Source organism: Podarcis muralis, chromosome 5 (genome assembly GCF_964188315.1).
Source record: "Podarcis muralis chromosome 5, rPodMur119.hap1.1, whole genome shotgun sequence".
Taxonomy (NCBI): domain Eukaryota; kingdom Metazoa; phylum Chordata; class Lepidosauria; order Squamata; family Lacertidae; genus Podarcis; species Podarcis muralis.
The window spans coordinates 37,595,254-37,616,424 of record NC_135659.1 but is presented as its reverse complement, the minus strand read 5'-3'; the positions used below and the strand labels follow the sequence as shown (position 1 = coordinate 37,616,424).

At 41.0% G+C, this 21,171-nt stretch overlaps 1 protein-coding gene across 4 annotated transcripts in view; it reads right to left on the bottom strand.

The window, feature by feature from the left end:
• Positions 1–270: 270 nt before the first annotated feature.
• LRRIQ3 (leucine rich repeats and IQ motif containing 3) overlaps positions 271–21,171 on the bottom strand; it is a 51,884-nt gene continuing 30,983 nt past the window's right edge. For 3 of the 4 annotated variants that reach the window (XM_028733084.2, XM_028733081.2, XM_028733080.2), the window contains exons 7-9: positions 15,175–15,895; positions 4,767–4,969; positions 271–1,199 (exon numbers count right to left, since the gene is read on the bottom strand). In XM_028733084.2, the coding sequence (XP_028588917.2) occupies positions 4,771–4,969; positions 15,175–15,895 (920 nt within the window). In that variant the 3' untranslated portion in view covers positions 271–1,199; positions 4,767–4,770. Of the gene's footprint in view, positions 1,200–4,431; positions 4,537–4,766; positions 4,970–15,174; positions 15,896–21,171 lie in introns of all 4 variants that reach the window. The other variant, XR_013392885.1, reaches the window with a different exon arrangement.

Genomic DNA, 21,171 nt, shown 5'->3' with positions numbered 1-21,171 from the left:
CCACATTCTGTTGAGCAAAACACAATGAAGACACAGAATAAACCACATATTGGAACACAGAAAAACCTGTATCCATTAATACCACCAGTTCCAGCACAGGTACAGGACACTATTTGGGAAATGTTAACTTCCATAGTGGGTCTCAGTTTCCCTCAGGTTGTTCCGTTATTTCTTAGCAAGGCAAAGATCCAGCACAATCAAATTTCTTCTAGTCATTAATACTACTTCTTAGAGACACACACATTAGAAGCCATGATATGGAGCCAGGGATTATGCAGACCACAATTTTATTGCTCATTATTCAATATTGACAAAGAATGCTTGGAATGCAAGTGGGGATGTACAACAACCTTACCCAAAAAACAAAGTGTTGGGTAGAAGACATGGATTAGCTTATCAATGAAATCTATCACATTTAGCACATTGCCATATGAAAGATATACTTCTGTTGGCCAAGGATGAATGGCTCAAAGAGCAGAGCACAACCTGCAGTATGTACAGTCCTAAAGATCTAACGGGCACTAATAATATATGACAAAAAAGTGAAGATCTCCTTCCAAGAGGTCTGGTACTGTGGTAGCAGTAGGAATCCCAGATTTTGTTTGCAAAGTATGTGACAGACCATCGTCACCAAACTAAAGCAGGCCAGATTTACCATATCCATAACCATTATAAAAAAATTAACCGGGCCACGAAGGCATTGAAACAACAGTCTGTTCCTTCTTCACTATGGGCACTCCTTATGTAGTTCATGACAACATATCTAAGATCTTTTCTGTTCCACTATTTCATACACTTTCCTTTTTCCCAATTGTTACTTAAAATTACAGTGAATTGTGGAAACGGAACATTTGTACATTTAGATATAGCTGGTTATTGATTTTAAAAAATGAACAACATATATCAAATTATTTATAAATACATCTATATTTTGTTATTTCTTCATGCTGTCTGGTCTTTGACAGCAATAAAGATTGATTATTTCTTCATGACACAAATAGCAGCTGGTAATTTTTGCAGAATGCTGTATCTGGTCAGTCTCTTACAGATGGATTTTTAAAAATCTCCAATAATTCACATAAACAGTTCTCTTTGGTGTTATTAGGTATGACTTTGATTTTCTATCCATTTCAGACACTTTTTCACCATGGACAGATCCCATATTCACATATCCATTTTTCATGTCCAGGTAAGATTCTCTTGAAACAAAGAGAGAGGGAAATTATTCATGAATACTGTCTTTGTATTATTTTAAAAACATGTTTAATAACAAGCTGTGGAGTAGACTATAAATAAACTGGTAGATTGGAATAGAAAACATTGAAAGACAGGTGTCAAAATGTAACAATTCATTATGGTTCTCTGTAACAGCAAACAATAACTCACAACAGTTGAAACTAAGCATGGCACAAACAATGAAATCTAGCTTCAGAATACATCAGTTTAGCTTCGCCTTAGAGACAGAAAATGAGAAGGGCTGGGAAAATATTCTGTTGCTGCTCTACAGGAAAAAAGCAACAATAATTAGTGCACAGAAGAAGTATGCTGGCTTATGATTGAAAGAGTGGGGTTTATGAAGCACAGTCTCCACAAAAACAGTGGGAATTGGTTTGACCACTGCCATTTTATTCACATACTGGATACATTTGATAGAAGTACCTTTAACGGAGATCTTGCAGGATTGCTTTAGATGCCTCTTAATGAAATTGATTCATTTGCCCCCAAATAATTATTTGACTCAAAATATTGTCGGCCTCAACAGCCTGTTCCCAGAATTTTTTGTGTGCTCTTCTCTTTTGCTCATACCCTGATAAAGACCTTTATAATATATGGGTCTGTCCCTTTCTTTAGATGCAGAGAAATGGATAAGAAGAAGTGGCAGTCACCAACCTCCAATAAGGTTGAACACGAAAAGTTCTTTATCAGGACTACAAGCCCAGGAATAAAAGAGGGGGAAATAATCTTCTGCGTAGATAAAATACTTGCAGAAATGGCATGGGTGCAAAATGTGTAGGAAATTCTGCAGAGATTGAGATACCCAGGAGACATATGCTTTTTAGAATTGTATTTCGTGACAATAATTAGAATTTGTGTAGCTGAGTGGCAGGGAGGTAAAGGACTAGTGTCTAAAAATCTGAAATGTAAGTAACAGTTTTATTCAATTAATAGCAAAAAAGAAAAGAAAGTGCTAATTATGAGCTGCCAACAAGACTAGTGGGGCAGCCATAGCAAAATAGCAATATGGATGTTATGAGGACAAATCTTTTTAAATATTAAATATTCAAATCATTATGACAGTACAAGGTATGTTTAAGAATAGAAATTAGGGATGGAAGCATCTGTCAATTTTGGTTCTCTAATTTCTAATTTTTCCAGTCCTAAATTCATTTCTCCACATTTCTGCAACAATTTGCAATGAAATAAACCTCTCACAATAATTATCAGCATATTAGTGTGAATTTCTCATAATAAACATATTTTCATATGCAGTTTTGACGAATGCAGACATTTTTTGCAAGAAATTTCCCCTAATAGAATGCATTATATATGTAATTTTCACCTTTTTATGCACACTTTTCCCTACTATGTGCATTTTTGCAAATATTAGTTGGGGAACCGCATTGCTAAATTCGGATAGGTGCAAATTCCGAAGGATAACAGTGTTTCAGTTTCCAATGTTTCAGAAAGTGTGTATTTGATAGATTATTAGGCTCTAGATATGCACTGAATAAAATTTCTCCTCCATCCCTAGTAGAAAATAATGCAAAAAGCTACTAGCAATTGTATGTGAAAAATGTTGGAAAACAAATCAGAAGAAAGGTTAAAGGAAAGCATTCATTTAACAAAGAGATTTGAGTGTAAATTTTATAAGAGACTAGAACAGTAAAAAGGTCTACGCTACACAACTTTCTCCAAAGGAGAGCAAGGGACTTATTGTGGGAGAGTGGGTTTCTTTTTTTCCTTTTTTAAAGGAAACAGTTTCCTTGATTTAAAAACACCCATAGCAATCAAAATATGAGTGTGTTGGGAAGAACCATTAGGAGCATCAGCACAGTCTTTCAAATGCTTGTTGGAATAAATGGGCCAAGGATTTCTGAAGAAAAATGGGCATGGATTTGTCTGAGGAAGTAGAATAGTTCCAACTCTGCTCTATCTTGTAATCGTCTCCCTGTTAATAGGATAGATGTCCCACAAGTTGAAGCAGATGGGCTATAAGAGAGCAAGTCCAGCCTGAATCCATGTTGGTGGTGGGGACCCAGTTTAAATTAGCACAAGAGCTTTCAAATATAGGCAACTCCCCATTTACGCCCATTCAAGCACGTACAACCACGCTGGTGTGCATCACCACGAACCCAGAAATGGCATGAAAAGGGGCAAAATGGCACAAAGACAGTGTCCAGAAATCTCACGAGGTTTCGCAAGAGTAATCCCACAAGCCCTTGCACCGACCTTTGAAGCCTGTGCAGTGTTGGGAATCTGAGCAAGGAGGACTTGGGAGAGCGAATGTGGTGTTTGCAGGCTTTTTCAATGGTATTCCCAATAAACACGCTTTCACTTAAACACAAGGTGCCTCAGAATGTAACCCCCGCGTAATGGAGAGCTGCCTGTAAGAAGTTGCCATTTCCTTTGGAAATGTGAAACAACACATATAAAACTAACATTAAGGTCTACGTCTGTTTCTTCTGATGAGAGGCAATGATAAGTAACAAGAAAGTGTCACTGTTTTTCTTACACTGTAAATGTGCAATGCATGAAATTGTTAGTTGCATGAATGGTGTCACATCTAGTTTAGCCCCAGTTCTCTTAAAAGCTACTGTGTGTCTCCAGTGTCAGATGTAACAACTAAAGTAAAAGAAAACCTCATCCCAACTTCTGTAACTGAGCTGGGAGGAGCAACAAAAGACTCCACACCTCTTCCAGCAACTGCCCAAGTCTGCTCTCCCTGGGCTCAATACACATGGAGAAATATATATACAAAGAATTAAAGTAGAATCAACTAGAAGCATAATTAATTACACATAGGAAAGCAGCTAATGAAACTAATCAAAGTACACAGCGTGTTAATGAAAGTTAGCAGCTGGGACCAAATTATTGCATTAAGGCATAGCCAGAGAGCAACTGAAAATACATTCTATCGAGAGCTAATGGCTTATGGCATTGTTGTATATACAGTTACGGAGGAATCACTGAGGCAAAGCTCCAGCAGTCCTGTCTGCAATAAGTGTAGTCAACATGTTTAATTGCACTCATGCTACTTGGCTACATTAACAACCAGTGAATTCTTCCCCAATTATTTTTATATGGCATTGAATAATTTAATTTTAAAGCTAAATACAGAGGTAATTGTATGTACGCTTGAAATGTTTGCCACTTAAAAGTCAACATTTGCAAACAATTAGCACAACAGGCTACAGCTGTTTTCTTCCTCACGTGGATATACTGAAATACTTCAAATGTTGTAGTCGATCTGCTCATCAAATTGTCTTTTTCTGGTTTGCGTTTCAAAATCATTACCAACAGAAACAGATTCTAAACCTGCAAGACAACAAAGCTTCATCTAGATCAGTGTTTCCCAACCTTGTGCCTCCAGATGTTTTTGGCCTACAACTCCCATCATCCCTGACTAGCAAGACCAGTGGCAAGGGATGATGGGAATTGTAGGCCAAAAACAGCTGGAGGCACAAGGTTGGGAAACACTGATCTAGATCATTCAAAGAACCAGTTGCAGTTGGTCTTCTTTCCACTTGCCATATTATACACCTTACCATTTTAGCCGTCATACTCTATGACAGGCACTGCAGTGCCAGAACTGCCAATCACAGGCAAGGAGTACAGCGCCATCTGTCTGGGTTGCTTGATGGCTTCAACCTTTGCCTTGGCTTGCCTGTATCTCTCTCTCGCCATTTCGTGGGCCACACAGTTCCTAAACTGTTTTTCATCTGTGTTTTGTCTTTGCATCATATCTTGCCTGGAGGAGGGAAAAAGAAGCCTCATCACCAGTTCTAAACTGTTCTTGTCTGTCCTTGAGTCAAAAACCCAAATCTTGACTCTGTTCCTCCCCCACCCCACCATCTACGCATTCTATATAATAATATGGCACTTGGCAACATACCTAAGTTCAATGTGTGTTTGGTTTTTTCACTTCTTCACTTAATGAAACAGGCCACATTGAAACTATCACACCATCTTTATAAGTGTTGGGCGATAAATGTGAGACACGAGCAAGCACACAACAGAGCACACAACGGCTTTTTGTTCCCAGTCTCAATATTCTTTTCTAAACTATGGTAGTTTAGTGGATGCAATATGCCTTGGGTGCACTGTTACAATTTTCCTTTTTTTTTAAATGAAATATTTATTAAGCTTTTTTAAAATATTACAGTAAAAAAGAAAAAGAAAATAGAAAAATACAAAGTAAAAACAGTTAAAAACACACATATTTTCTGTTACTTATTTTCCTTTAACTTATTTCCCGGACCTCCTCATACCTCCCTTTTTTGTATTCCGCTTCAATTTATTGGTTCAGCAAATCCTTACCATTAAGTTTTAACCCATTTATAACCCTTTTTTCATATCTCTTAGAGCATTACAGCTGGAAACCCCTTGATTACTATCCAACATCATTCTATCATTCATTAATTTTACAATATTTCTGTAGATAGTCTTTAAATTTCTTCCAATCTTCTTCCACCGACTCTTCTCCCTGATCTCGGATTCTGCCAGTCATTTCTGCCAATTCCATATAGTCCATCACCTTCATCTGCCATTCTTCCAAAGTGGGTAGATCTTGTGTCTTCCACACTGTTACAATTTTCCAACGAGATTCCATTCCAACCAGTCTTTTCCTGTGCTTCTCAGTTGCTTTTTAAAGTCAATGGTCCCAAGGCACGATGCAGCCACCATGCTGAAGCAAAGCATATACAGTGGTACCTCGGGTTAAGTACTTAATTTGTTCCGGAGGTCCGTTCTTAACCTGAAACTGTTCTTAACCTGAAGCACCACTTTAGCTATTGGGGCCTCCCACTGCCGCTGCGCTGCTGGAGCACAATTTCTGTTCTCATCCAGAAGCAAAGTTCTTTACCCGAGATACTATTTCTGAGTTAGTGGAGTCTGTAACCTGAAGCGTATGTAACCTGAAGCGTATGTAACCCGAGGTACCACTGTATAAATCTAGTCAATACTTGGATGGGAGGCTGCCTATGTAGGCCGCCTTGAGTTCCTCGAAGGAAGAAAGGAGGGATAAAAATGAACTACATAATTTTAGGAGGTGGGAACTGGAGAAATGCTACTGTGGATGAGCTATGTCTCTGCCATTCTGTGTCATGTATGGTGCCATAAAATGAGACTTTTTAAATTAAAAAAAATGTGAAACAGCCACAATCTTTTGTAGAAAGATACATAAAAGTGAAATATATTGAATGAGAAACTATATCAAGAGTGAAACTGATGCTTGAGTCCTCCCTTTGCTTCACTATTAAATTGTAATCAGCTATGCAAAGATATAACAATAGCATTCAGTTAATTAAATTCACCTTTATGGTCTTACGCTTGATTTTTAATTTGATACACGACATCAGTGTTCTATTAACTTTCTTTCCCCAAAGTAACAATAAATGCAGGCGAGACTAGGTACTAACTTAATGCGTTCTCTACAAAATAACCAGCAAATAAAGAAATCTAACTATTGTGCATGTTTCCTATCACTAAGGAACAAGATGCAGGGTGTGTGCAGAAAAACGTGTGCCAGTTCGTATTGCATTTTAGCAAAAGATCACCTACCGACTTCAGCCAGGCAAATGGGGAACCTGCTGAAAACAGCACGGTCGCCCAGGTGTCACAAATGTCACAATTTAAAGACATTAAAATTGTTCAGGTGTAAATGGGCCTAATCTGACATGCAAGGCTTTGTTGTTAGCAAGGATACAGAAGCTGAAGGGTAAACCAAGCAAGAAACTAACAGAAAAGTGCACCCACTTCAAACAAAAACAAAAAATATTCCTACAGAGGCTGTTTCCACATGATCTGTTCATTGAGCATTCATGATTATTTGTTTGCAGAGAGAGTAGACAATGTTGGCCATTTATTAAGCATTCATTCAGCTTGCAGGGAGCTTGGTGGACTTTGCATCAAGCCAACTGTTATCCCACAATTTCTGGTGCTTTCCCACATGACTTTACAAAAGTCCAATATTGGGGGGATGGGGGTGGATGTGTTGAGGGGTTATTATTATTATTATTATTGCACAAGAACTCCAAAACAACTTTAATTGTGCAACCTGAATTTGCCAGTATATGACTGAATCCTACTTGAAAACAGTCAGGAAGCGCCCTGAATCAGTTTGTCGGATAGAACCGCAAGTACTCTGACATTAGAAAGTGGCTGTGTCCAAACTGTGGCATTCGTGTGTAAGTGGGTTGCTGTTTGTGTGTGCGTGTTTCAGAACCTTCATCCACGCTTGAGCATTTTCAATTTTGTGCTTCTGAAATCAACCTCATTGTTTCCTGTCCATAACAGTGGTGGTGCTTCATGGGATACAACTGTGCTGTGAATTGATTCCTTCTATTGATAAGAACTTCTCTACTCACCATAAGATCTGGAAACCAGAGATCTCATGTGAGCTTGTGCACAGGTGTATGCACCACTTAATAAAACTTTATTTTTGGAATACAAGTTTTCCAACATACCAGATTTGCACAAAAGTGTGTGTGTACACACACACACACACACAAGTGTATGCCTGTCTTGAGGGCATGACTGCAGGTATTTGTTTAGCTATGCAAGTACAGCTTAAAAAAAGGAATAAAAACACAAATAGGGCAGATTTGTACAAAAAAAAAGCAGTCAGAAAAATAAATAAATGTGCATTGCTCCAAGCCAGGCAAGGATTTGGAGTCACTCACATGAAAGGCTGCTCCTTCCTTTCATTCCCATTTCCTGCCTCCTGTACCTGCAGAGACATATCTAATTTTCATTCTACTATAGCTGCTCTATACAAGAGCAGTTCTGCAAAAGAGCTTATTGTAAAATAAAAATACTGCAAATGCACCTTCAGGAACAGCCAATGGAACAGAGCTGCATCCTTTCCTTTGGGCTGATGAAAACAAAATGGAAGTAAGGGGTATGGCAATAAGACCGCACCCAGCAATATGTCAGCACACATGTAAAAGAAGCCGACCCATGAAATGTGCTTCAGTGGCTTCACAAGTGAGTAACATACATTTTTATATTGCATTTTCTTCCCTCATCGGATGATCTGTGGATCAGAAAAATCCCCATTCAGCATAGGGAAAGTGTAGGCCCCCTTTGATGAGGAGAATGTTGTATAGGTGCCATGAAAAATAAAATATAGAGACATGAGCATTTTCAAATCCACATTGAACTCTAGTGTGGATTAACTCAGAGAAAGGGCGAGTAGCTGATGCTTCTGTTTCCTTTGGCTCTATTGTTGTAATACATGACATGGTACTCTGACAGCTCTACCAGGGGAATATCTGAGGTTTCCAAATTCCATGTTAAAACAGAAGTAGGGAAACAAAAAACACAAGTCACTCAAATTTCCTCTTTCCAAACTACTTTTGAAAAACACACACTTGCTTTAGGTTTGTATGCCTTTCAAAATAAAGAAAAACAATGTTATATCACAGCTGCTAGTAAATGCAATTAGGTGATGTCAAGAATTCTTACATACTACATATGGCTTTTTGATAAAATAGATTATTTGCTACATCCAAGCCTTCATGTTCAAGGCTTCCTAAACCTTATCTAAGGGGTACAACCATGACTTGATAAGATAGTATTCCTAGCTAGATATTCATTTTGCACAAAAGGGGGAAAAAATCTAGGCCAAGAATATTATCAGTAGTACTATAAATTTCAGCAGAAACTTGGCATGTTGAAAAAAGTAAAGCAAGATTTAACTAAAATAAATAATTTCAAAATAAATTAATTTGGTATAGACCTGAACACATAGTGCATGTTGTAAAGATACACACACTGCCTTGAACTGCTTTTGAAATGAATACTTTCGCCCTGTCAAAATCAATATTGAGGAACATTTCTTAGGATGGTTTTTTTTTTTTACTAGAATGCTCATCCTATATCCATGACATAGAGAATGCCAAATAAGGACCCATCAGATTCCCATGAGAATGCCACTTTATGAAATATATCAGTTGAGAACTCTGGGTTTCAACACTGTGACGCTGTTTTCTAATAATGATTTAATTTGTCACCAAAAGAAAATAGTGATGGTCACTTCATAGAATCATAGAATCATAGAGTTGGAAGAGACCACAAGGGCCATTGAGTCCAACCCCCTGCCAAGCAGGAAACACCATCAGAGCACTCCTGACATATGGTTGTCAAGCCTCTGCTTAAAGACCTCCAAAGAAGGAGACTCCACCACACTCCTTGGCAGTAAATTCCACTGTCGAACAGCTCTTACTGTCAGGAAGTTCTTCCTAATGTTTAGGTGGAATCTTCTTTCTTGTAGTTTGGATCCATTGCTCCGTGTCCGCTTCTCTGGAGCAGCAGAAAACAACCTTTCTCCCTCCTCTATATGACATCCTTTTATATATTTGAACATGGCTATCATATCACCCCTTAACCTCCTCTTCTCCAGGCTAAACATGCCCAGCTCCCTTAGCCGTTCCTCATAAGGCATCGTTTCCAGACCTTTGACCATTTTGGTTGCCCTCCTCTGGACACGTTCCAGTTTGTCAGTGTCCTTCTTGAACTGTGGTGCCCAGAACTGGACACAGTACTCCAGGTGAGGTCTGACCAGAGCAGAATACAGTGGCACTATTACTTCCCTTGATCTAGATGCTATACTCCTATTGATGCAGCCCAGAATTGCATTGGCTTTTTTAGCTGCCGCGTCACACTGTTGGCTCATGTCAAGTTTGTGGTCAACCAAGACTCCTAGATCCTTTTCACATGTACTGCTCTCAAGCCAGGTGTCACCCATCTTGTATTTGTGCCTCTCATTTTTTTTGCCCAAGTGCAATACTTTACATTTCTCCCTGTTAAAATTCATCTTGTTGTTTTGGCCCAGTTCTCTAATCTGTCAAGGTCGTTTTGAAGTGTGATCCTGTCCTCTGGGGTGTTAGCCACCCCTCCCAGTTTGGTGTCATCTGCAAATTTGATCAGGATGCCCTTGAGTCCATCATCCAAGTCGTTGATAAAGATGTTGAATAAGACCGGGCCCAAGACAGAACCCTGTGGCACCCCACTAGTCACTCTTCTCCAGGATGAATAGGAACCATTGATGAGCACCCTTTGGGTTCGGTCAGTCAGCCAGTTACAAATCCACTGAGTGGTAGCATAGTCAAGTCCGCATTTTACCAGCTTCTTTACAAGAATATCATGGAGCACCTTGTCAAATGCCTTGCTGAAATCAAGGTAGGCTACATCCACTGCGTTCCCTTCATCTACCAGGGTTGTAATTCTGTCAAAAAACGAGATCAGGTTAGTCTGACATGACTTATTTTTCAGAAATCCATGCTGACTATTGGTGATCACAGCATTCCTTTCTAGGTGCTCACAGACTGTTTGCTTAATGATCTGCTCCAGAATCTTCCCTGGTATTGATGTCAGACTGACTGGGCGGTAATTATTTGGGTCCTCTCTTTTCCCCTTTTTGAAAATAGGTACAACATTTGCCCTCCTCCAGTCTGCCGGGACTTCGCCTGTTCTCCAGGAATTCTCAAAGATGACTGCCAGTGGTTCTGAGATCACATCTGCCAGTTCTTTTAATACTCTTGGATGCAGTTCATCTGGCCCTGGAGACTTGAATACATCTAGACTAGCCAAGTATTCTTGTACTATCTCCTTAGTTATTCTGGGCTGTGTTTCCTCTGCTGAATCATTTGCTCCAAATTCTTCAGGTCGGGCATTGTTTTCTTTATCGGAGAAGACTGAGGCAAAGAAGGCATTGAGGAGTTCAGCCCTTTCTGTGTCCCCTGTTTGCATTTCACCATCTTCTCCTCTGAGTGACCCCACTGTTTCTTTGTTCTTCCTTTTGCTACGGACATACCCATAAAAGCCTTTTTTGTTGCTTTTAACTTCTCTAGCAAGCCTGAGTTCATTCTGTGCTTTAGCTTTTCTGACTTTGTGTCTACACGTGCTGGCTATTTGTTTGAATTCCTCTTTGGTGGTTTCCCCCCTTTTCCATTTTTTGTACACATCCTTTTTTAATCTTAACTCAGTTAAAAGTTCTTTAGATAGCCACCCTGGCTTCTTTAGGCACCTTCCATGTTTCCGTCTCATTGGTATTGCCTGAAGTTGTGCTTTTACTATCTCCCTCTTAACAAACTCCCAGCCATCATGAACTCCCTTTCCTTTTAGTATTACTGTCCATGGGATCTCACCCAGCACTTCCCTAAGTTTTATGAAGTCGGCTTTCTTAAAGTCAAGAAATTGAGTCCTAGTATGCTTGGCTGCTCCTTTCCGCTGTATAGTAAACTTCAGAAGAGCATGATCACTTGTGCCTAATGATCCTTCCACTTCTACCCCACTAACCAGGTCATCAACATTGGTTAGGACCAGATCTAAAATGGCTGTTCCTCTTGTTGCTTCTCCCACTTTCTGGACAATGAAGTTGTCTGCAAGTCCAGTGAGGAATCTGTTTGACCTTATGCTCTTGGCTGAGTTTGACATCCAACAAATATCCGAGTAATTGAAGTCCCCCATTACTACTATCTCCCTTCCTTTTGCATGCTTGGCCATCTGTTCCAGGAAGGCATCATCTATGTCCTCCGTTTGGCTTGGGGATCTATAGTAAACTCCCACAATGAGGTCTCTGTTATTCTTCTCTCCCTTAATTTTGACCCAAATGCTCTCACTTTGGCTTTGAGGTTCTAAATCTTGGATCTCTTCACAGGTATACACATCCCTGACATATAACGCCACTCCTCCTCCTTTCTTGTCTGGTCTGTTTCTCTGAAATAGATTGTATCCCTCCATTATTACATTCCAATCGTGGGACTTATCCCACCAGGTTTCAGTGATGCCTATTATGTCATATTTAGTTTGCTGTACCAAGAGCTCAAGCTCATCTTGTTTATTTCCCATGCTTTGCGCATTAGTGTACAGACATTGAAGTCCATTAATCATTCCCCCGTGTCTCTTATTTAAGGATTTTTTCCTCCCACCACTAGGTCTGTGTGCTGTTTGCTCCATTTGGTCTATGACATTTGGATGATCATCTTCATCAATTGATAGACTCCTACCTTCAGGAGCACTGTCTCCCTCCCCCACATTAGTCAGTTTAAAGCCCTCCTGATGAGGTTTCTGAGATTTTTGGCAAAAACATTCCTCCCAACCGTTGTGAGGTGCAGCCCATCGCTTGCCAGAAGTCCATCTTTAAGAAACTGCAGCCCGTGATCTAAGAATCCAAACCGTTCCTGTTTACACCATTTGCGAAGCCAGTTGTTCACTTCCACTATTTTTCCCTCTCTCCCTGGGCCACGTCGTTCAACTGGGAGGACAGATGAGATGACAATTTGTGCATTTAATTGCTTCAATTTCCTGCCCAGAGCCTCGTAGTCTCTTTTGATCCTCTGGAGGCTATTGCTTGCAGTGTCATTGGTTCCCACATGAACCAAGAGGAAGGGGTATTTGTCAGTGGGTTTTATGATTCCTTGCAGTCGTTCAGTTACATCTTGGATCTTAGCCCCGGGGAGACAGCACACTTCTCGAGACATCTTGTCAGGCCCACAGATCACTGCTTCTGTTCCCCTCAGTAGGGAATCCCCTATCACCACTACACGCCTCCTCTTAGGTCTGGTCGGGATTCTTCCGTGAGCTGTCTGTTCCAAGGTCGCCTGCACATTCCCTGAGGACTGGCTTTGCTGCTCGTCCTCATATACCTGATCGACTGTAATGTAACACTTAACTTAAGACAGTAACACTTAACTTAAGACAGCTTTAAAAGTAATTACAGAACAATCCAACCTCTCTTACAGGAGGCCGTGGGGAGGGCTGGAATGGGTGGAGTCCCTCTGCCTTGTTTTCTTAGCTAAGCCTCTGAGTGCATGGTCAGGCCTCTAACAAGACGCCTGCTCGTGCTGTTAACCAATGGAAGATGCTGATAACCAATGGAAGGCCCTGAAGCAGGGCATTCTGGAGGAGTGGCTGGGCTGGCCCAGGTTCCATTGGATCCTAAGGAAGTTCCACTTCTACCATGGTTGGCGCAGAAATCTGCCTGCTCTCCCACCTTCTGGCCTAGGAGCTGCGTGTGTCAGGGATGAAGGGGAAGGTTTGAATTCTGACCTTAGACAAATCCACGCAGGATAAGGCTACCGATGGCTGGATATCACCTTTCAGGATCAGAAACAGCATGCTTCTGAATATGATTGGCTGGGGAACAACAGGAGGAGAAGGCTACTGCTCTCATGTCCTGCTTGCCAGCTTCCCATAGGCATCTTGCTGGCTAATATGGGACAAAGAATGGCTGGACTAAATAGGTCTTTGGTATCACCCAGAAGTTCTCTTCTTGAGTACTTGTCAGAATAAGAATGAAGAGCTTTCATTAGCTTTTATGGAGAAATTTAAAGTGAGGTGATAACGTTAAGGTGGGAGAAAATATTCTCCTCAGCCATGGAGGGCAGCGGAATGTGACTTGAAAGCTAGGCTCTTCTTCCACCTCAACACCTTTGCTTTCCTACATAAAACTAAATAGCTTCCATTGATTTCTGTGAGAGAAAGTAAAGGTATTACAGCTAAGGGCTCAGTTTAGGTAAGGGTAAATCCTATCAGCTTATCCACATGCTGTTGAGTGAAGTATCATGGGAGGGGGCAAGATCTGTTTTTATCTCAACTTCTAGAGATAAACTTCTCCATCTCTCTAGGGGAAAAGAACAGTTTGGGGTATGCGTGCTGTGAAGGTGTTTATATATGTATGTATTGCACACATACTTCCTAAATGTGACAGTTTCCAGAAGGTCTAGCTCATAAAAACTTATCCTATTACAACATGTCTTAACATTTAAGGTGCCACATTTAAGGTGTTTTTCCTAAATTTGAATTAATAAAAACCGAGGTGGAAAATACTCTGTTTATGCTTATTTATCAGGCAGGTGCCACACTACATCTCCAAGTTTAAGGATCTCAGATAGGAGGTGATGGGAAATAGCTTTGCCTGAGATCCTGGAGAGTCACTGTCAGTGTGAATAGACAATAGTGGCCTAAATGAGCAGTCTTTCCTGGTATCAGTGAGCTCCCTAAGTACTCTCTTTACACTCACACATGTATCAGGAAGTCTGAAGTCTGGTCATTAGTAGAAGTAAAAAAGAGCTGGAATACACTGGGTTAAGTTTTTTAACCTGGAGAAGACTGGGTTGGGTGGGTGGGGGAATTACTTTGGACATATAAGAAAACAAGGAGCAGAATTAGAATGGATGTAGTGGATCAGGAGCGCCAACCTGGGTGCCAGCGTACATGGCCCTGGCACCAAAATTTGTGGGTGCCCGGCCCATTCATTCATGGGGAATTTTGTGGGTGCTCAGGCACCCAGGGAGTTGGCACCTACGTAGTGGATGATTTACAGGCTTTAAAAAGAGGTTTATGTATTTATGGGAAATATGTCCCCTTTTGATGAATGAAAGCTTGGATTTATACATCAAACAACTGTAGTTAAACTGAACTGAAGATATGTATGTTTTACACATAGAAAGGCCTAGTTGTTATGTTTTTGTCTTATATTGTTTTCTAAACATTATTATGCACCAATCCTGTTATCTGAGCATAGGCGTATGCCCTTCCACTCAGATCAGTGAGAGGGGCCCTGGATCATGTCTCTTCATCATGTCCCATAGATGAAGCTGTGGGACTCCCTTATCCCTGGAGATTAATATGACCTCAATTGCATTTATTTGTGTTATAAATAAAGACCAAATGAAAATTCACTGGCTAGCTTGTGAATCACTATCCCCTTGGTTTCAAATAAATTCTTCCCTTTTAAAAGTTTGGTCGTTGTCTGTGCTTCTCTCTTGTAATATTGCAACTGGAATATATATAGTAGCCACTTGGACAATGACATAGAAAATCAGGATATAAATATTTATTTATTGGGGGTTCCAGTTTTTCCCAAGAACTATCCTTGAAGACTATCTATAAATTTGTGAAAACTTCAAAGCTTTATGTGCAGTGAATAATTAAGAAAAGCAAACTTACCTCTCCTCACGGAAATTTTCGAACATCTCTCTTCGCTGCTTCTGTTCTTCTATAATTTGTCTAACTACAACTTTTCGTTCCTTCACAAATTCCTTATTCTTCCTCCATCCATCCATTCTTAATAAGCCATTTGTCAAAGAAAGATGTTGCGTGCTGAAGCGCTGAACAAATGTATTTTCAAATGTCTTTTTCTTCTTGATGTTTACAAAATTGGTATAGTTTTGCCTCAGTTTATTAATTGACTTTGATCTTTTGATCTTCTGCTCTTCCAGAGTATCTTTAGTCTGGAGCTTTCCCTCTTCGTTTTCCATCTGAACTTTCTCCATTTTATCTTCCTGTAAACGATGGATGTAGTCTGTAACTTCACATTTAATAATCTGCATCCGCATGACATGCCGCTCCTTTTTAAGCTCAACATCCAACTTTTGACTTTCCAAGTATGCTTTATCAATAGCACACAAGGGGCGAAGTCTGACAGCTCCAAATGCTTTAGCAAAGGTCCTCTTATCTATGCTCACTGGCTCATGAATAGGCTTAGTTGGAGTTACAGGCTGCATGAAGTAACGCAAGTCATGTACAGCGTCAAAAATTTCTTTGTCTCTCTCTCGACACGACTGCAGCTCATCATGCAATGAATAAAAATGCATTCTATGTATGGAAAGCCTGAATTTCATTGCCATCTCATCAGATTTCACTTCAGGTTCCTTCCAGCCCAAGTGCTCTGAACATAAAACAGTTCAATAATTACATTAGTATTTCCCCAAAAATATTTTCAATGTATTAAAGTTTTCATTAACAAAGTCACAATATAGCATTTTAAAATAAAGAAGCAAATCCCATCCAAATAACCAAATAATGGAAAGTCTATAAAATTCTCCCGACTGCTTCAGGGACATACTTATGAGGCTGGCAAAGATGGAACCCTGGATGAATGGCTATCCTTGCACTAGTTCCGGGTTTCTCAAACTTGGGTCTCCAGCTGGTTTTGGACTACGACTCCCATCATCCTTAGCAGCAGGACCACTGGTCAGAGATGATGGGAAGTATAGTCCCAAAACAGCTGGAGAACCAAGTTTGGAAAACCCTGCACTAGTTCTTTGCTTGCCCAAACCAGCTGCGCCCTGCAAGGCCTACCATATCTCTCCACTAACCCTTGACAACAGCTTATCCTAGAATACGATGGTACTTTTTTCATCTTCTCCAACCTTGCCATAGAGTGAAATGTTTCTTCCACTCATTTTAGCCAGTAGCTGCCCCACATCCCTCAATTGTTCATTTGCTAGGTTCAAATATGCATGAGAATGTTGCATGCTCAAGAGAGGGGGGAAGCAGTAACAGAAGAAGATATATTCTCCCCCTATTAAATAAGACTGTCATTCAACATTAGGTACAATATACAGAGGTGACAGATTTACAGCCTAATAAAGACACAGGGGGGTGAAAATGAAAAAGGAGGGGGCTGTTTCGGAATGGCAACAGCAAGAATGGAAAAGGGAGGGAAGATTGGGAGCAGATTGTGCTGAAAACACCCCTGCAAAGTTGCTAGTCTGGGAAACTGTTCCACTTGATGGTAAGCCAAATCTGATATTACATTGGAATACCACTGCCAAAGACCAAACACGCAAATAAGGAAAACGAGCATGCTAAATTTCATTTCGCTTTTCTCAACTGTAACTTAATATTTCTGCTCATTCTGCTCTTTTTATATCTGCGGCAAGGGTACCTCCAGCCTGTGTGCTTTATTAGGCCCAGCAAGGTTCCTAAATTGGCTCACAAGGCGGTTTCCCCCGAGCCACATTCACCTGCCCCTCGAAATGTTGACATCAAGTGTGGGAAAGACAAAGATTTAGCCGAAAAGGAACAACTGAGAGCCTTAAAGTGTGCTCCCAGTTGTTACTTGGCAAGCAGGGTTTGTAATCAGCGGCTTTAAAATCTGGTGCAAGAGCTCCCAAATGGAGCCAATCCCTGCTGAAAGCAATCCTTGCAGGGTCTACCAATCAGGTGATTGGGCAGCTCTTGCAAACCCTGCTTCCTTTGCCTGTGGAGTTTGAAATCAAACCACATTGGGGGCGGGGGGGACGGGACAAAAAAACATTTCCGGTCTCACCCACCTTCTTTTTAAAATACAAAACAAGGTATTTGTTTTAACAAAACGAGGTCTGTTCTGGTAAAATTGTGAACAGCATGCCAGGAAGAGACAGAAAGACCGCTTTTATCCAAGATGTGTGGTACAGTATAACCCACTGGCATACATCTCTACACTTCTTCCTGTCAGCTTTGTTATAATAACCCTTTAAGTATTGTGCAATCTATTACATGGCCTCCTTGCTGGGGGGGGGGGGGACTGAGGATGGCTTCTTGAAATTATTTAAGCAGACTGAAAAGCTAACACATACCTATTGGCCTCCTAGCATACTTATAGTGCTAGTAGAATTAATAATATTGATTCATTTGTGAACCGCTTTAGAAGAGCTCCAATTTAAGAATGTGCATAAGGCCAAGTCTCTTTGAGCTCAGGGAACTGGGTGGATAATTCTTTGGATCTTGTCCCTTATCAAAAGCAAGCAATTTATTATTTGGTTGGTCACATCTGGTTTCCTGTCGATTCACCTACCTATGACTTTGCACCCAATCATTCATAATCAAATTTAAAATGACTGGGGGAAACTGACATGTAAATGCTAACCAGCTTAAATATAATACATTAATAAAGCAAGTTTGTGAAGGGAGCGGGAGAGTTACAAATCTATTGTTTCCCCAGAAGTGTCTTGTAATTAATGAAGGTACTTTTCTATAAGCATATGCTATGCTGAAATGGATAACCCATTAGGAAACAATCTAAATCAAGTATAGTGCAATATGAAGGAAGCCCATAGCATTATGCCATTTAACTGAAAGTACTCCAGAAGAAGTTTTAGATCCCATTTTCCCGTGTTCCCAAGATAAAAGGCTTCTGCAGGTTAGGCTAGCCTAATGATGAGTAGGAAGGTATAAGAAAGTGCAGGTCAGTGAATAATGTCATCTCTGTTGGTGAATAACAATGCTGAAGCACATGACATTAAGTCTATTGCGCACAGCACACTAGATATGAATCTTTTTACTGGTGACCTCTGAGATAGTTCTAGCTTCTGTGACACACAACTAGAAGGCAGTGTCTTCAGTGATTTCCAGGCTAGTGGATACCAGCCGACATGACAAATCTGAAATGCCAATGGCAACGCATGCATTTTCTGGTGAGGGAAAAGCTGCTACCACTTGTTCTTCCCAGCTCAGGAAGCTGCAATGTCATTGCAAGGAGCAGGCAAGAAACAACATCAGAGATGGAGAGGATGCGGTTTGAATTTGGTGGTTCTGACCCAATTAAGCTTTCCCCACATCAGATCCCCTTTTGTGATGAGCACCAAGTTGCTTGTGAATATATATATATATATATATTTGCTTTCGTAGATTTTCACGGGTACAGGAATGCAGGTTTTGGTGTCCTCGGGTATCTTCCCGTGTAAAAGTTGGGGTGTCTAGGCGACGTTTCGACGAGGTCTCACTCGTCATCTTCAGGCTGGTGCTTTCGGCTTCTTGTTACTGGAACAGAGCAGGATCTCAGTGTTTGAGTTCCTATAAATACTGTTGAGGAGGTGTGGCCTCCTATGTTCTGGGCAGAGAGGAAGTTCCCAGGCTAGTGTGCCTTTTCTTCTTTTGTTCCTTAATTGCTTGAGGGATATCTTGAGTGATTTCTTGAGTGATATCCTGAGTACCACTTAGGTGGGTCATTAGGTGTGGATTAGTTGCTAAAGCCTTTGTGTCTTGACCTCTTGAACTTTGTGAAGAGTTTTTCTGAGAAGATGGGTGTACTACATTTAGTTGTGCTCTGGCTTGGCTTCGTGTATAGGGGCGAGCTGTGGTTTTGTGGCCTGTGCCAGCCAGATCTGTGTAGGGATTGCAGGGGGGTGCAGCATCCGGAGGTGCCACCATGGTTTGGCTACTGGATGGTGTCTGTAATTTATCTGTGGAGAGGGTCTGGGTTTGGGTCTGGTGTGGTTGATTGGTGATGGCGTTCTGTGTGCCTCTGGATCTGGTGTCAGTTTTTGTGGGGAGGGCTAATTTCCAGATGTCTGGCAAGCGGGATGTGTCGTCACGCTTGTTCATGTTGTGAGGGTGTTTCTCTATCTCGATGGCTTCCATGATTATTCTCTTGTGGTGATGTTCCATGTTAGAGAGCAATTTGGAATCTGCAAAATTAATTTCGTGTCCTGTTTCTTTCATGTGTTGGAAGAGAGAGGAAGTTTTTTCTTCTTTTTTGACGGCATTCTTGTGTTCTGCGATACGTGCATTTATTCGTCTGTTTGTTTGTCCAATGTACGTGGCTGGGCAGACTTTGCAGGGTATTTCATAGACCCCTTGGTTTTCCAACTGGATTTTATCCTTGGGGTTTCTGAGGATATTGGCTATTTTTTGGTTGGCGCAAAAGGCTGTTTGGATATTGTGTTTATGGAGGATTTTGCTAATTTTATCTGTAGTGCCCTTGATATAAGGAAGGAGGGCCATGCCATTGTTTTCTTCTGTGTCTTGGTTTTTGGGGGGTGTTTCTTTTTGGATTAGCTTCGTAACCCTGTTTTGCTGGTATCCATTGGCAATTAACACATTTGAGAGATTCTGTAACTCAGTTGTCAAGTGGTCTTTGTCAGCCAGGCGTTTGGTTCTGGAGATGAGAGTCTTGGCTACGGAGTTTATTTGTGCAGGGTGGTGGTGTGATTGTGCATGTAAGTAGCGGTTGGTGTGTGTTTTTTTCCGGTAGATAGTGTGTCCTAGGGAGCCATCAGGTTTTTTGTAGATTAGGACGTCAAGAAAGGGAAGTTGGTTGTTGGCTTCTATTTCCATAGTGAATTGTATTTTGGGGTGTAGGCTGTTGAGATGTGTGAGGAAGCTGTCCAGTTTTTCCTTCCCGTGTGGCCAAATTACAAAGGTGTCGTCAACATATCTGAGCCAAAGTTTGGGTTTGTGTTCTGACTTGTCTAAAGCATTGGTTTCAAAGTGTTCCATGTACAGGTTTGCGATGACCGGTGAGAGGGGTGATCCCACAGGTGCTCCTTCTATCTGTTTGTATCTTTGTCCATTGTGGATGAAGTACGTGTTGGTTAGGCAGTGGTTGGTCAGGTCCAAGATGTATTCGGGGGGATTGTATTTGTTTTGAATGGCTGTCAAGGCTTCATTAATGGGCACTTGTGTGAAGAGAGATACAACATCGAAGCTCACAAGTAGGTCATTGGGATGTAGGTTTTGCTTCTTTATTGTTTCTATGAACTGGAAGGAGTTTGGAACGTGTGAAGAGATGGATTCTGCATAGGGCTGGAGTTGCTTGGCGAGAAATTTAGCGAGATTTTGTAGAGGTGAGCCTATGGAGCTGACTATTGGTCTGAGTGGTGTTCCTTCTTTGTGTATCTTGGGGAGGCCGTAGAGTTTGGGGCATCTGGATGATTTTTCTCTGGGGATGATTCTTAGCTGGATTTCTTCACTGATAGGAGAGGCTTTTATTTTGGATTTGGTGGTTTTTTCCAGGTAGGTGGTGGGATCTGTTTTTATAGGTTGGTAGGTAGGGTCTTGGAGTAGATTTGATAGTTTTGCTTGGTAGTCCGATGTGTTCATCACAACAGTGGCATTACCTTTGTCTGCTGGGAGAATGATTATGTTGTTGTCTTTCCTTAGGTTGGTGAGTGCTTTCTGTTCTTCTTTGTGTAAATTGCTTCTGGGTGGTTTGCTGGAGCAGAGGATGTTGGTGACTTCAAGTCTGATTTTATTGGCTTCATCTGGGTTGATTTTGGTTAGGCTAGCTTCGACTCCGCATATGATGTTTTCCGTGGGGATGCGTCTCGGGGCGACTGCAAAGTTGAAACCTTTGGAGAGTACTTTGGTTTCAGTTGAGGTGAGGATCCTGTCTGATATGTTATGTACTGTTTGTTTCATGGGTTGTTGTGGAGGGTGGCTGGGCTTCTGGCGTTTCTC